Source organism: Leptodactylus fuscus, chromosome 7, assembly GCF_031893055.1.
Source record: "Leptodactylus fuscus isolate aLepFus1 chromosome 7, aLepFus1.hap2, whole genome shotgun sequence".
In the NCBI taxonomy this organism is placed as follows: domain Eukaryota; kingdom Metazoa; phylum Chordata; class Amphibia; order Anura; family Leptodactylidae; genus Leptodactylus; species Leptodactylus fuscus.
In genome coordinates, this window is record NC_134271.1 from 104,725,616 (window position 1) to 104,738,266 (window position 12,651).

A 12,651-nucleotide genomic window follows, 5' to 3' on the forward strand; every position below is an offset into this window, starting at 1 on the left:
TTTTTTTTTTAAACTTTTTTTTTTGCATTTATTAGACCTCCTAGGGGTATTGACATGGGTGGGCGGTGTCGTCGATTGTCAGAGTGGTGGGGGTCGGCAAACATGGCTGCTCCGGAGCGTTAAAGAGAGCCTCCTGGAGTATCGGTAAAGTGAGGCGCAAAGTGGTAAAGTATATGTATATGAGATTGTGTGGGGTTAGGGGCTAGGCTGTAGAGGGCAATATGAATTTTGTGGCTTGCTATGGTCCAAAGTGTGTGAGATTGCAGAGATGGTGGTGTGAGTTTGGGTTTTGTGGGGTCCTGGCACAAACGTATGTGTGCTATTGTGACGAAAAGTAGCCTATTGTTTAATCGGGTGTATTAACTATGTTTGTGGAAAATTTCAGCCAAATCGGTGGAGCGGTTTTTCCGTGATTGAGGAACAAACATCCGAACATGCAAACATCCAAACACACAAAACCACAAACTCACAAACTTTCACATTTATAATATTAATAGGATAAATGGTATGGAAGAACATATACAGTACATCTTATCTATACTACTGAACAAACAAGCCATAGGGACAAAAAGTTACAGTCTCCGCAATCACCTTTACACCAGAAAATGTTGTTTGACAGCACACTGTACTTGCACTTTGTGACTCATTGATTCTTTTTTTCCACAGACCCTTCTATGACCTATCTAACAGCCATGGAGAAGATAAGGTAAGCTATTATTCACAGTATATTAAGATATAGCCAGCTAGGTCATGCTAGGTGAATTCCAGAAGCAGTTATATATGTCAAATACAATGTTTTATAGTTTTATTTGGGATATAGCCAACATCTTGAGATATCTGTGCACTTTATTAATGAAATATGAATGTAAATAATAAAGCTGGTTTCACAGGTAGAATATTGCTATGTATATAAATGTGCCCCACTGTGTCAGTAGTGTGCAAATATGGATATAAATAAAGGATCATGGGCCCTGCTGCAGAAGCTAAACTTCTCCTCACAAGTCACCAACATCTGCTCCGTTCCATCTATACATTTGACGCTGGGTTCACACTAGCACCCAGACTCCATTCTGAGCACATGCAGAAGACGGAAACCTGTCAGAGCGGGTCTGGCCGTGAGCGCTGGTGAGCGTTTTATGCTCTTCGCTGCGAAACCGTTTTTTTTAAACCGGACACAGAGTACTGCATGTCCAACTCTGTGTCTGTTTAAAAAAAAAACGTTTTTGCCGCGGAGAGCATAAAACGCTCACCGGCGCTCACGGCCAGATACCTTTCAAACCCATTCAAATGAATGGGTATGAAAGAGTCCTGTAGCTTTCCGTCTCCTGCTCTGTTTTGTGCAGGAAACCTGTATGAACGGAGACCGGGCGCAGATGTGAACGAGCCCTTAGCAGCATTTACAATTCCCTTTCCTTATCTATCTGGGCCCAAGATAGACTTGTTCACAACATGGCCGTGAACTTCCCATCATTCCCATCTCCTGTCAGTGTGGGCATGCAGTAATTTGTACTACGACTTTCCTCTACAGTATTCAAACATTCACAAAAAAAAGTATGTCCAGCAACCATTGAATAAAATATAACTTTTACTTGATCAAAGAATAAAAAGGAAACATCTTACATGCTCCAGGAACAAGACAGATGTAAGATGTTTCCTTTTTATTCTTTGATCAAGTAAAAGTTATATTTTATTCAATGGTTGATGGACATACTTTTTTGTGAATGTTCGAATATTGTTGACCCCATGCAGTCGGGGTTTGTCCGGTGCAATCATATCGGATCTACAATTGAGTCGGATGTAGCAGTTACCTTTTGCATTTCTTCTACAGCAGGGGTGCCCAATACGATCTACTGGTCGATCACAATGGATGTATGATGGTCGATCGTGGGATGCAGGCAGGCATCCCCGCTGTCTGCTTCTTCACAGCGCAGGCTGAGAGTTATCTCTGGACACTGGCAGGCGGGGGCTGCGGCAGCCTGTCTACCAGTGTCCGTAGATGACTCTCAGCCTGCGCTGTGAACAAGCACTCCGGACACTTGCAGGCCGCTCTTATGGATGGAGGGGGCCGGGGTGCTGTTTGTTCACAGCGCAGGCTGAGAATCATCTATGGACACTGGCAGGCTCATGGGCCTGGTCACAGCTGCAAGCACTGCACACACTATAGTTATGTCAGTGCCGATGGATATCCAGAGGTTCCTGAATCCAAGTGTTAGGGCTCGTTCACATCTGCGTCCGGTCTCCGTTCATGCAGGTTTCCGTTTCCTGCACAAAACTGAGCAGGAGACGGAAACCTGCAGGAGTCCTTCATACCCATTCATTTGAATGGGTTTGAAAGATATCCGGCCATGAGCGGCGGTGAACGTTTTATGCTCTCCGCCGCGAAACAGTTTTTTTTTTTTTTTAAATCGGACACAGAGTCGGACATGCAGTACTCTGTGTCCGATTTTTAAAAAACGGTTTCGCGGCGTAGAGCATAAAATGCTCACCGGTGCTCACGGCCAGACCCAGTCTGACAGCTTCCCGTCTTCTGCATGTAGAAGACGGAAAGCTGAGAACGGACTCCGGGCGCTAGTGTGAACCTAGTGTTACTGCACTCTCTGCGCACACTTATGTTACTCTCCTGAATGCAAATGTGTAATGTAAATAACCCTGATATGGGATCATGTGTGGTGTGTGCTCCCTTACCACTAGGCTCCATTTTTTTGTAGTGCATCACAGAAATTCTATATGTGAAGTTGGGGTGTTGTAGTTAAAGGGATCCACTACCAACTTAGAAGGTTTGTCACAAGTTTATGATTACTGTAGGTCCCTCAATCACAATAATGGAGGGACCTGTGCCCCCTGTTTAAATGGTGTGACAGTATTACATATCCATTGCCACCATACATTCATTCCAATTGGGACATGGGAGCCCTGGTCCCCTGATTGAAAAGGGATCATCAGTTGCTTATCATCTATCCTGTGAATAGGTAGTATTTTGTGACTGTCAGACAATCCCTTTAAATATGGCCTTCTACTGTATGTACCAAGCTAATGGATATCACTGATCACATCTCTAGACTGAGCTTTTGGAGAATTTGTGATCTCTGTTCTCTGTGTTCATCATTGTTGCTTTGGATAACATAAATGTTATATTGCATCTCATTCAAGGGCAAGATCTAAGCCATCCATGTAATCAGTCACATTATTCTAATATATATATATATATATATATATATATATATATATATATATATATTTATTTATCTTGTAAAAGTTTCCAATACTCGTCTAATGTGTTGCAAAAGAGAAGCTAGTAGATCCCTATAGTTATAACCGGTTGCTGGTTGGAAAGAGGTTTTGCATTTTAAGACTTAAAGTGTAAGTAAACTTATTTATTTCTCCATAAACCAACTGTGCAGGTGTAGAGAACATACTTTGCAATATGCTTTACTAAAGAAAAGCTCCTGAGTTTTTACTTCTTATCTGAGTTATTTCAGTCCGTACACCTTACACAAGCAGTGTCAATCTTGCTATGAAGTCTATGGAGAGGGAAGGGGGAGAAGGAGTAGGCCACAAATAAGAGGCCATGTACAGAATTAAGGCGAAGTCTGGATAGTAATACCTGATAATCCATCTATGCTTTGAAAGAAAACTTTGTTTCTATAGTGCAGATACCTCTTTGCTTTGAGAAGCTATCCTCTTCCTCCCCTCCATAGACTTCTATTCTGCAGTGCAGTGCAGTGTCAGAAAGAGGTAAATATGGCAGGAAACAGGCACTTTTCTTTGATAGAGTATATTACAAAGTTTGATATCCTCACCAGCACTATGTATTTATGAAAGAATAAAAATAAATGTTTAGTTAAAGATGTGTATATTGGCATATCTCAAGTACGTAACGATTGTGTGTGCACGCGTATAAGTCAAAGACTGAGATATATCTGTATCCATTGATAAACAAAGCTTCCAACTCCCTATTTTCCTGCATTTTCTAGATGAGGCCAGTAGAGGGAGCTCTGGTAATACATAAATGATTACAAGTCGAAAGCAATCACAAGTGAAATATTGAGCTTTTAGCAGTTCAAGGTTAAACCACGACCAATATGTCCAATAGTTAAGTATAGCAGATTATTACAGAATAAAAAAAGAACATTTCCTACCCATTTAATCATGCAAGTACAAATTAAATTTAACATAGTCATAATTCTTCTTTTTATGTACTCCCGCTCAGCAGGAGAAAAACAACACACTGAACTTTCCCAGTTATTGTCTATGGCAGCTGTGTATTCCCTGGCAAGTGTTCTCATCATTGGGTGGTAAATGACTGGACTAAGTGTCAGAGACACTTATTAAAACCTATTAGGCTACAATATAGACGTTTCCTTACGCAGTTACCATAGTCCATAATCAACCTAGCAATTCATACTTATATATCCAAAATCACACCTACCTTTATAATGCTAACGTTACTCTTTACTATAATCTGTCAATGAGTCCTGAATTCTGATGTAGTTTCAAAGCTGTATGTATATTATTCTTATTCCTTATTATATATGCTCCATTTTTAGGCTTCTGGGATAAGAGACCAGTTACTTACCTACAAAATGGCAGCTGAATCTGCGCAGAGTGAACAGGCTGCTTTGTTGGTGAAGAATACAGGTTTACAAGCGGAGGTGAGACCCTTGATTCTTGAATGAAAGCCTAAATATAGGATCAATGACCTGGATCTCTACAGAAAGCTAAACGTTTCAAGCTATGTTAAAGTTGGTTCTATATGCTTCAATGAAACAGTGATGTCCAATCCACAAAATGAACATTTGTGTCTTTTAATCTAACTAGGTCATCAAAGTGATCAGTGGGGTCAGACACTTGGAACCCCCACATCTAGTGGCACCGACACCAACATCGAAGACCTTGACCGACCCCATCCTTCGCACTCTATTATGTCCTTTAGTAAGCCCTGCACACAGTATTATGTCCATTAGTGGCCCCTGCACACAGTATTATGTCCCTTAGTGGCCCCTGAATACAGTATTATAAGATAAGATAATCCTTTAATAGTCCCACATTGGGGAAATTTCAGTATTATGTCCATTAGTGGCCCCTGCACACAGTATTATCCCCCATAGTGGCCCCTGCACACAGTATTATGTCCCATAGTGGCCCCTGCACACAGTATTATCCCCCATAGAGGCTCCTGCACCCAGTATTATGCCCCATAGTGGCCCCTGGCACAGTATTATGTCCCACTGTGGACACCCATAAACAATTATTATACTCTGGGGTCTTTTCAGACCCCAGAGTATAATAATCAGAGACCTGGGGGAATAAAAACATAAAAAATTACTGTTTCTTACCTGTCCACGGCTCCTACGCTGTCTTCTCCGCTGCCGTCCTTCAGCAATGACGTCGGACGTCACATGACCCGGGACGCAGGCCAAGTTCATGTGACGTCAGACGTCAGAAAGGACGTCAGGAAGGAGGCCTGGCAGGATCGTGGAGAGGTAAGTAACAGTGTTTGTTACGTTCCTTTACCTCTCCCGGTCCGTCGATCATTATACTCGGAGGTCTGCAAAGACCCCCGAGTATAATGATTGTATTTGTGGGGCCCGCGGTATCACTTACCGATCCAGGCCCAGACAGAATCGGCAAGTGAATAGGGCCCGTAACGGCCTATTAAAAAAAAACCAAAAACGCAGCGGTAGCGGCTGGCACCGGGCCCCCTAATGGCCCAGGCCCTGTGGCAGCTGCCTCTATGGTAGTTACGCCCCTGCCCACATTTGGTTGAAGAGGCTGCAGTGTTCAGGTTAACACTGAAAAGGAAGCACAGAGCCATACATTGTATACAGCCTGTTTTTGATATTGAAGCTCAACCCCAATCACTTGAATGGAACTGAGCTATTACTGTACCATGTGACTAATGAACCTGATGTCACCAGCACAGTAGAGCGACTTCAGCATTCTTTGATAACCTACCCTATAGATAGGCTATTAATATGTAAGTCCTTAAAAACCTCATTGAAGTGTAAATGTACATGTTATGGAATAGATAAAAATATCAGGGCACGATGGCAGTGTCACTTTTGACCAAACACCATGCTAATAGTAAATATAACGCTAAAAAGAGAAAAAATCGTTGACCCCATAAATGTGTACATAGCAATAGCACTGGTATCCCACCTGTCACAGCGATCCAACAAACTGATATAGTATACCTATATCTTCCCTTTATTATTCCCATACATGTTTCCTCCCTGTTGTGTCTCCAGGGTTTCTTTGCATAGGTCACATTATGCACTCCACCAATCTCAAATGACCATAGGAGAGGTGAATCTAAGAGACCTTCTTCTAGTTGGAGGGTTACTAGATTGTCTTCGGATCCAGCATAAATTCTGTATCCTCTGTGGTGTAAGTTATTAGGTGTGAGACAAAAATATGAAATAGTCAGCAAAAATTCTTGATATGCAGGTGAAATGTTCTGTACTCAGCAAAAACATCTCTGGTTTTATGTAGATTTTGGCAAGTATTACCCAGGCGGGAAATGAGATTGCAATAATAACAAACAATGATATTTTTTAATACATATTTGTTTTATGAGCAGAACTATGGAAGTCAAAATGAAGTTTTTTTTACTAGCATAACCATAACAGCTTAGCTGCACCAAACAAAATCTGAGAGATATGCTGAACATCCTATATACTTGTATATTATATTTTATGCAAAACAGAATTTCCCAATTCTATGTAAATTACACCCTTTAGGCACCAGTCTTAATATTCCTCATGGTAAGAATTTGTACCATAAAAAAATGGGTTTGCCATTTCTAATTATTTTTGTTACTTACCTTTATTTGATACATGCAAATCCACTTATTACCAGTGGTGGCAGCAAATCATATCCTCTTACATTGTGACTTAAAGGAATGCTCCAGGCAAAACTAGTATATTGTGTCATGCCTAGGGTCTAAATAAGGATGAAAGCAGATGATAGACAGATTTAAAGAACTCAAGACTTGCACAAGGCATGACAAAGTGTAAGTATGTTCTCCAACATATGGCTCTGTATGACTCTACATCACTCAATATGCCCTGATGGCTTACATGTATCTGGGCAACAGTTCTGAAAACTACCCATCATCTAGCAGATTTTGGATTCCTGCTCTACATAGGAATTTAAATGGTGCCTTATGATTTGTTTCAATCATATAAATGTTTTGCTGTTGTTCTAACTCAGTAACTTTTACATTTCAGGTATCGGACCTAAAGAAACGCCTGGCAGCTAAAGATGTCCACCTGCAAGAAGTCAAAGAGGAATTTGAAAAATACAAAGAGAGATGTGCTCGCCAATTGTCCCAAATACAGACCCTAAAAGAGCATATCAAGGAGTTTGACCATACAACCAGTGAAAAGGCAGAAATAAATGCTAAAGTACACTCTCTCCATAGAGAGAACAGAGAATTAAGTGATAGGATCAAAGAACTGGAAAACCGATTAAGGTCAGTGGAAATAAATTGGCACTATATTTGATGGCCCTTTAAAGGGAATGTCCAGTTTCAGCAAATAAATGTTTTTGTTTGTATAATGGAAAAGTATCCAACATACTTTCTGTATGGATACATCACAGTTTTCTAGATCTCTTCTTGCTGCTTATGTAAGGAGTTACAGTGTGCAACTCCCAAGTGGAGGTACTCCCTAAAATGTGCTAGAAACAGATTAGGTTAGAATTCTGCCAATAAACTGCTATCAGCTGCCCAACACTAATTTGGAGTGTGGAATGTAAGGCTGAGCAAGGCCGAATGGCCAGGTCCACTAGCAAAACTAAGAATAAAACCTAACTTTGCTACCTAATAGGACAAAGGGAGTGGCGCTCTAGTCATCATCATACCAGAAGAGTCCATGGTAGCAAAAAATGAGTGTCAGAGCAGTCCTAGTCCAAACCAAAATCAATAACAAGAAGTTAATGCCGATTCCAAATCAAAAGTCAAGGGGGAAAAATTAAGAGAAATGGCTTACTGTCAGACTCAGAAGATCAGTATGAAAGGTCCTTCTCTGAGCAGAGTAAGAGCCCAATTGCACTAGACAATCACAGACAATGACTGAAGTTCTTCAGGGTTTAAATACCCCTCCTATACTTAATTGAATGATAAGGCAGATCTCTAAATGGGTCTGTGCCTTACAATTTTGGCAGGGTTTGCAGACCCATCTAGAGATGTTTGTCTGGTAGTCATAGAAACTTTAAGGTGGTGATCGTAGACAGAAGCTGAGAATACTGAGAATCCTAGCAGCATTTTTCCAGTGGATAAAAATCAGTCCATGGCCATGTGATGGATACACATACATACACACAGCTCGTTACAATTATAGCTAAGTAATGAGACATTTGTCTTGTACCGAGCGTTGCACCTGTATTTCTATCATATGACCATGGACTGATTTTTAATCACTGAAAGTTAACAAAGAATGACACCAAGCAGAAATCAGGAAAACCATAAATAATTGATACAGAAAGAATATAAGATAAGATAAGATAATCCTTTAATAGTCCCACAGTGGGGAAATTTCAGTATGTTACAGCAGCATAGTAATACAGATACAGGATAATAATATATTACAGAAGTAGACACCCATCTACTGAGATAAAGAAGATATACTAGGAGTCCATAGCAGCTAAGTAAGAGAAGACAGAAGGAAGATTTCAGGGTCACTTAGTTCTCTGTGCGGAGTGATCCTCGCTTGAAAATTGGAAAACTGTGTAAGTTTTCATTATACAAACAATAACACTTAGGGCTAGTTCACACGTGAGTATAAGGGGAGGTTTTTGACAGCGGATTTCGCGTCCAAAACCTCCCCTTATAATGGTGGTCTATGGAGACCGCCGGGATTCTTTTCTCCGCTAGCGGCGGGCTGCCGCTAGCGGAGAAAAGAAAGGACATGTCCTTTCTTCAGGCAGAAGCCGCGCAGGCTCAGCCGCGCGGCTTCCGCCCCCGGCAGCTCCCTCCTATGTCAGCTCATTCATTTGAGCCGACAGCAGAGGGTTAAGCCGCGACAGCGATGGTCGCGGCGGGCGGGTTTTGACAAGAGAGAGACGCGGCTCACCGCGTCTCTCTCTGTGTCAAAACCCGCACGGGCAGTTCACGTGTGAACTAGCCCTAATTCCCTGAAAATAGATAATTCCTTTAAGGGTCTTATACAGCAATATTCCAGTAACTAATGGATAAAAAAATATAAACATGTTTATTAATATACAGAATTCATCTGATCGAAAGAGAAAAAGCTGAACAGAAAAGCAGTGGCTTGGGCAAAAGACTACACGAGTGTGTTGAGAGGTTGTCTTCCTGTCTGAATATAAACATTGAGGAACATAAAGATCCTTTGGATGCTGTGGTTGCAAAGGTAACCTCTGTACTTGTCATTATGTAATTGCATCTTGCTTTTTGTTTATTATGAATGTTGAACATACTGAAAATTGTTGGAAACATTCTAAGGGAATTTTACATGAATTGAATACCTATGTGAATTATCTGTTTTATAGTTTGTTTGTTTTTTACAGATTTTTTTTAGTTCTTATTGGGTTTTTTTGGATTTTTTTACAGATTTTAACAACCTATACATGTATAAAGAATGGTGGGATTTTAACCCCTTTAAATTCTCGATATCTGCTATACATGTACGCTGGATGTCATGCAGTGTTTTTAAAATTTGTAAAATAAAAAACCCAGCAAAATAAATATTTCACAAACTTACTCTTGAATTTTTCTGAGCTGCAGCAAAGGACATGATGGGAGTGGGACTCATTATCAAAATTCTGGGCAACGTCTTTAAACATGCTGCCCGTTCAGGAGTATCCAGGTCACTTTTTTACACAGAGGAGACCCTGTGGTAATGCCCATGACTCCTCTCTAATCGCAGACATTTACTATTCTGATGCCTTCGTGCCATGTAATTGAGGCATCTGAAGAGAATCAGTGTGTGGCAGCGCCATGTTGAGGAGAATCACTTTCCCTAGAGCGAGATCCAAGATGGAGATTTGTTACCATGACGGCTAGGATCCTAATGAAAGCCTGAGATTCTATTACATACTGACAAAGGCAGTGTGTAATAGAAGTCAATAGATTTTACAATATACTGCAAAACAATAGTATTGCACTATATTGATGAGTGATCAAAGCCCATTGTATTTAAGTCCTCCAGGGGGGTCTAAAAATAAAAGTAAAAAAATAAAAATGAAAAAACTCAAAACTTTTAAAAAAAATGTATTATTCCAAATCACCTTCCTTTCCCTAGACTATATAAACATAAATAAACACAAACCTATTAGGGTATGTTCAAACAGCAGAATTTTTCCTAGCTGAAAAATTTAGCTTCAGGAATTTGAAGCTGAATATTTCTTCTTGATTAAATTCCGCACCCGCCAGGTAGAATTTTCTGCCTCCCATTCACTTCAATGGGTGTTATCAGACGGAATCCACTTGAAGATCTAGTATGTTGCTTATTTTTTTCCACTAACTGAAAAAAATCAGCTACTGCCTTCCAATGAAGTCAATGGAGGCTGGTTTCAATTGGAATTTGGAGCTGATCATGAGGTGGAATCTGCCTCAAATTCAGTGCCAAATTCTACCGTGTGAACATACTTAAGCATCCCCGCATTTATAAATGTCCAATCTATAAACTTATAAAAATACATATCTTATCTTTATATTTAAACATCGTAGCAGGAAAACCAATCAAAATAGCTAAATCATTGGGGGGTTGCTGGAACTAAATACTGTAAAAGAAAAACCCACAAAAGTTGGGTGGGGGGGTTGGGGGGGTTGAAATTTCACTCCATACTGTATTTTTTCCAGCTTCCCAATACATCTCATGGGATATTAAATGGTACAACTATGAAGTACAATTTGTCCCGCAAAAAATAAGCTCTTATACGGCTCGGTGAAAAAACTTATATAGTTCTACTTTCAATACTCTCCTTGTTGCCTTTGCAACAGTCTACCGTCTAGCTTCACTTTGCTGTCAGACTTATGACCTGACATAAAACAGTAATACAATATACCTGTATATAGTAATAGACAAGTAGCAGAAGTCAGATTTCTAGACTTGGACACGCATGGGAAGGCGAAAACATGTTGCTCAAACTTTAGTACAAAATAATATTAAAACGAAGGTTTCAAAAGGTTACTTGGAACTGTATGCAGATTATAATGTTGCAAATGTCATTGTAAAGTGGAGTTTTCCTTTAAATGAAATTTCCTAGTTATTGATTGCATCAATGCATTATCTGTGTGTCTGTAGTCACATTTGCCCCAGAACATCATGTAACATGTTTTTTAAGTTGTTGAATATATTAAATGGGAATACACATTGGTGTCTTTTAGTAGGCTATCAATGTATGATCAAGATGAAGATGCTGGAACACTATTGTGCTTTCACTGGTTTTCCAGGCATAGCAACGCATTTTTGGCTATGCTTGGTACTGCAGTTCACCTACTTTTATGTGACCCCCCACTGATCAAACATTTGTGATTTTTGCTAAGAATAGGCTGTCAGAGTGTGTTCCTGGAACACCAGTTATTCTTCTTTCATAAAAATGAATTTGTCTTTTTCTAGGTAGAAAAAATGATGAACGAATATAGACTCCACAAATCCAGGATCACAAGCCTTGAAGATGCTTTGGCAAGCCAACAAGTGGAGTCTAAAGCCAGTCGAGACACTATTGTTAAACTGGTCACTGAGACAGAAAAACATAAGAAAGCAATGGCTGACTTTCCTGCAGAACTTAAATCTCTGAAGAGGGTGAGATAAGACAGAAGTCTTTGTTCCCTTAAAGACCTAAGTGAACAATAGTCACAACAACTTTGGAACACAAAGCGCTTGTTGTTTCATCTTTGTTTTTGTGTTGAGTGACACTGAGGGTCTCTATAACCCAAGGTTGTGTCTTACACAGTCCGCTGTGGTTGTCAGAGATAATTCATCAATTTCACTGTTTCTTCTACACTTTATCAGGTCACTTTCATGTCATATCTATTGCTCTGTAGCTAGAATCATACTTGTGACCTGTATTGTCATCAGTTGGGTCACACACTTTCACTCTTGCTTCATATCTGTTATTTGATATCCAATAAAAGAAAAGATAAGTTTCTAAAAATCTGTAAGTCTATCCATACAATAAAGACACTAGACTGTGATGGAGGGGACCGGCATTAAACTGCTTGTCGTAGCGGTATAGCGACCATGTGAAGTTCACTGCATTCAGTTTTATATACAGTAGGTTTCCTGGAGTTTAATACTATATGCGTATATTTATATATAGGTAGCTCCCCCTTGTGGTGGCTACTCAGACAGATCATTTCACCAGTCATTAAGACTTGGAGAATTGTAACACCTCAGTCAAGTGAATGGAGCAGAATTGTAGATTCCTTGTAGATCATTTTCTGTTATCGGTCAATCTATTTATCATGACTTTATCTGACAGCTGCCATTGCGGGAAATTTCTTTGAAAGGATACCCTTCATTCTTAAAATTGGTGAGACTCCATCAGTCAGATCTCCAGTGATTCACAAGTGCTGCCATATGCTAGTCATGTGCAATCACTTGAAATAGTAGTAAAATCCCTTTAAATAAAGGCATAAGTGTACTTGGTGGAGCTAGGTTAGCACTATTTTGAGTTTTACTATGG

At 40.0% G+C, this 12,651-nt stretch overlaps 1 protein-coding gene across 1 annotated transcript in view; it reads left to right on the top strand.

Moving 5' to 3' along the window:
- Positions 1–12,651, top strand: part of LOC142214042 (coiled-coil domain-containing protein 170-like) — a 38,494-nt gene that overhangs the window by 10,979 nt on the left and 14,864 nt on the right. The window contains exons 3-7 of the mRNA XM_075282756.1: positions 667–706; positions 4,548–4,652; positions 7,230–7,474; positions 9,227–9,371; positions 11,583–11,768. Coding sequence (XP_075138857.1) covers positions 667–706; positions 4,548–4,652; positions 7,230–7,474; positions 9,227–9,371; positions 11,583–11,768 — 721 coding nt within the window. The remainder of the gene's footprint in view (positions 1–666; positions 707–4,547; positions 4,653–7,229; positions 7,475–9,226; positions 9,372–11,582; positions 11,769–12,651) is intronic.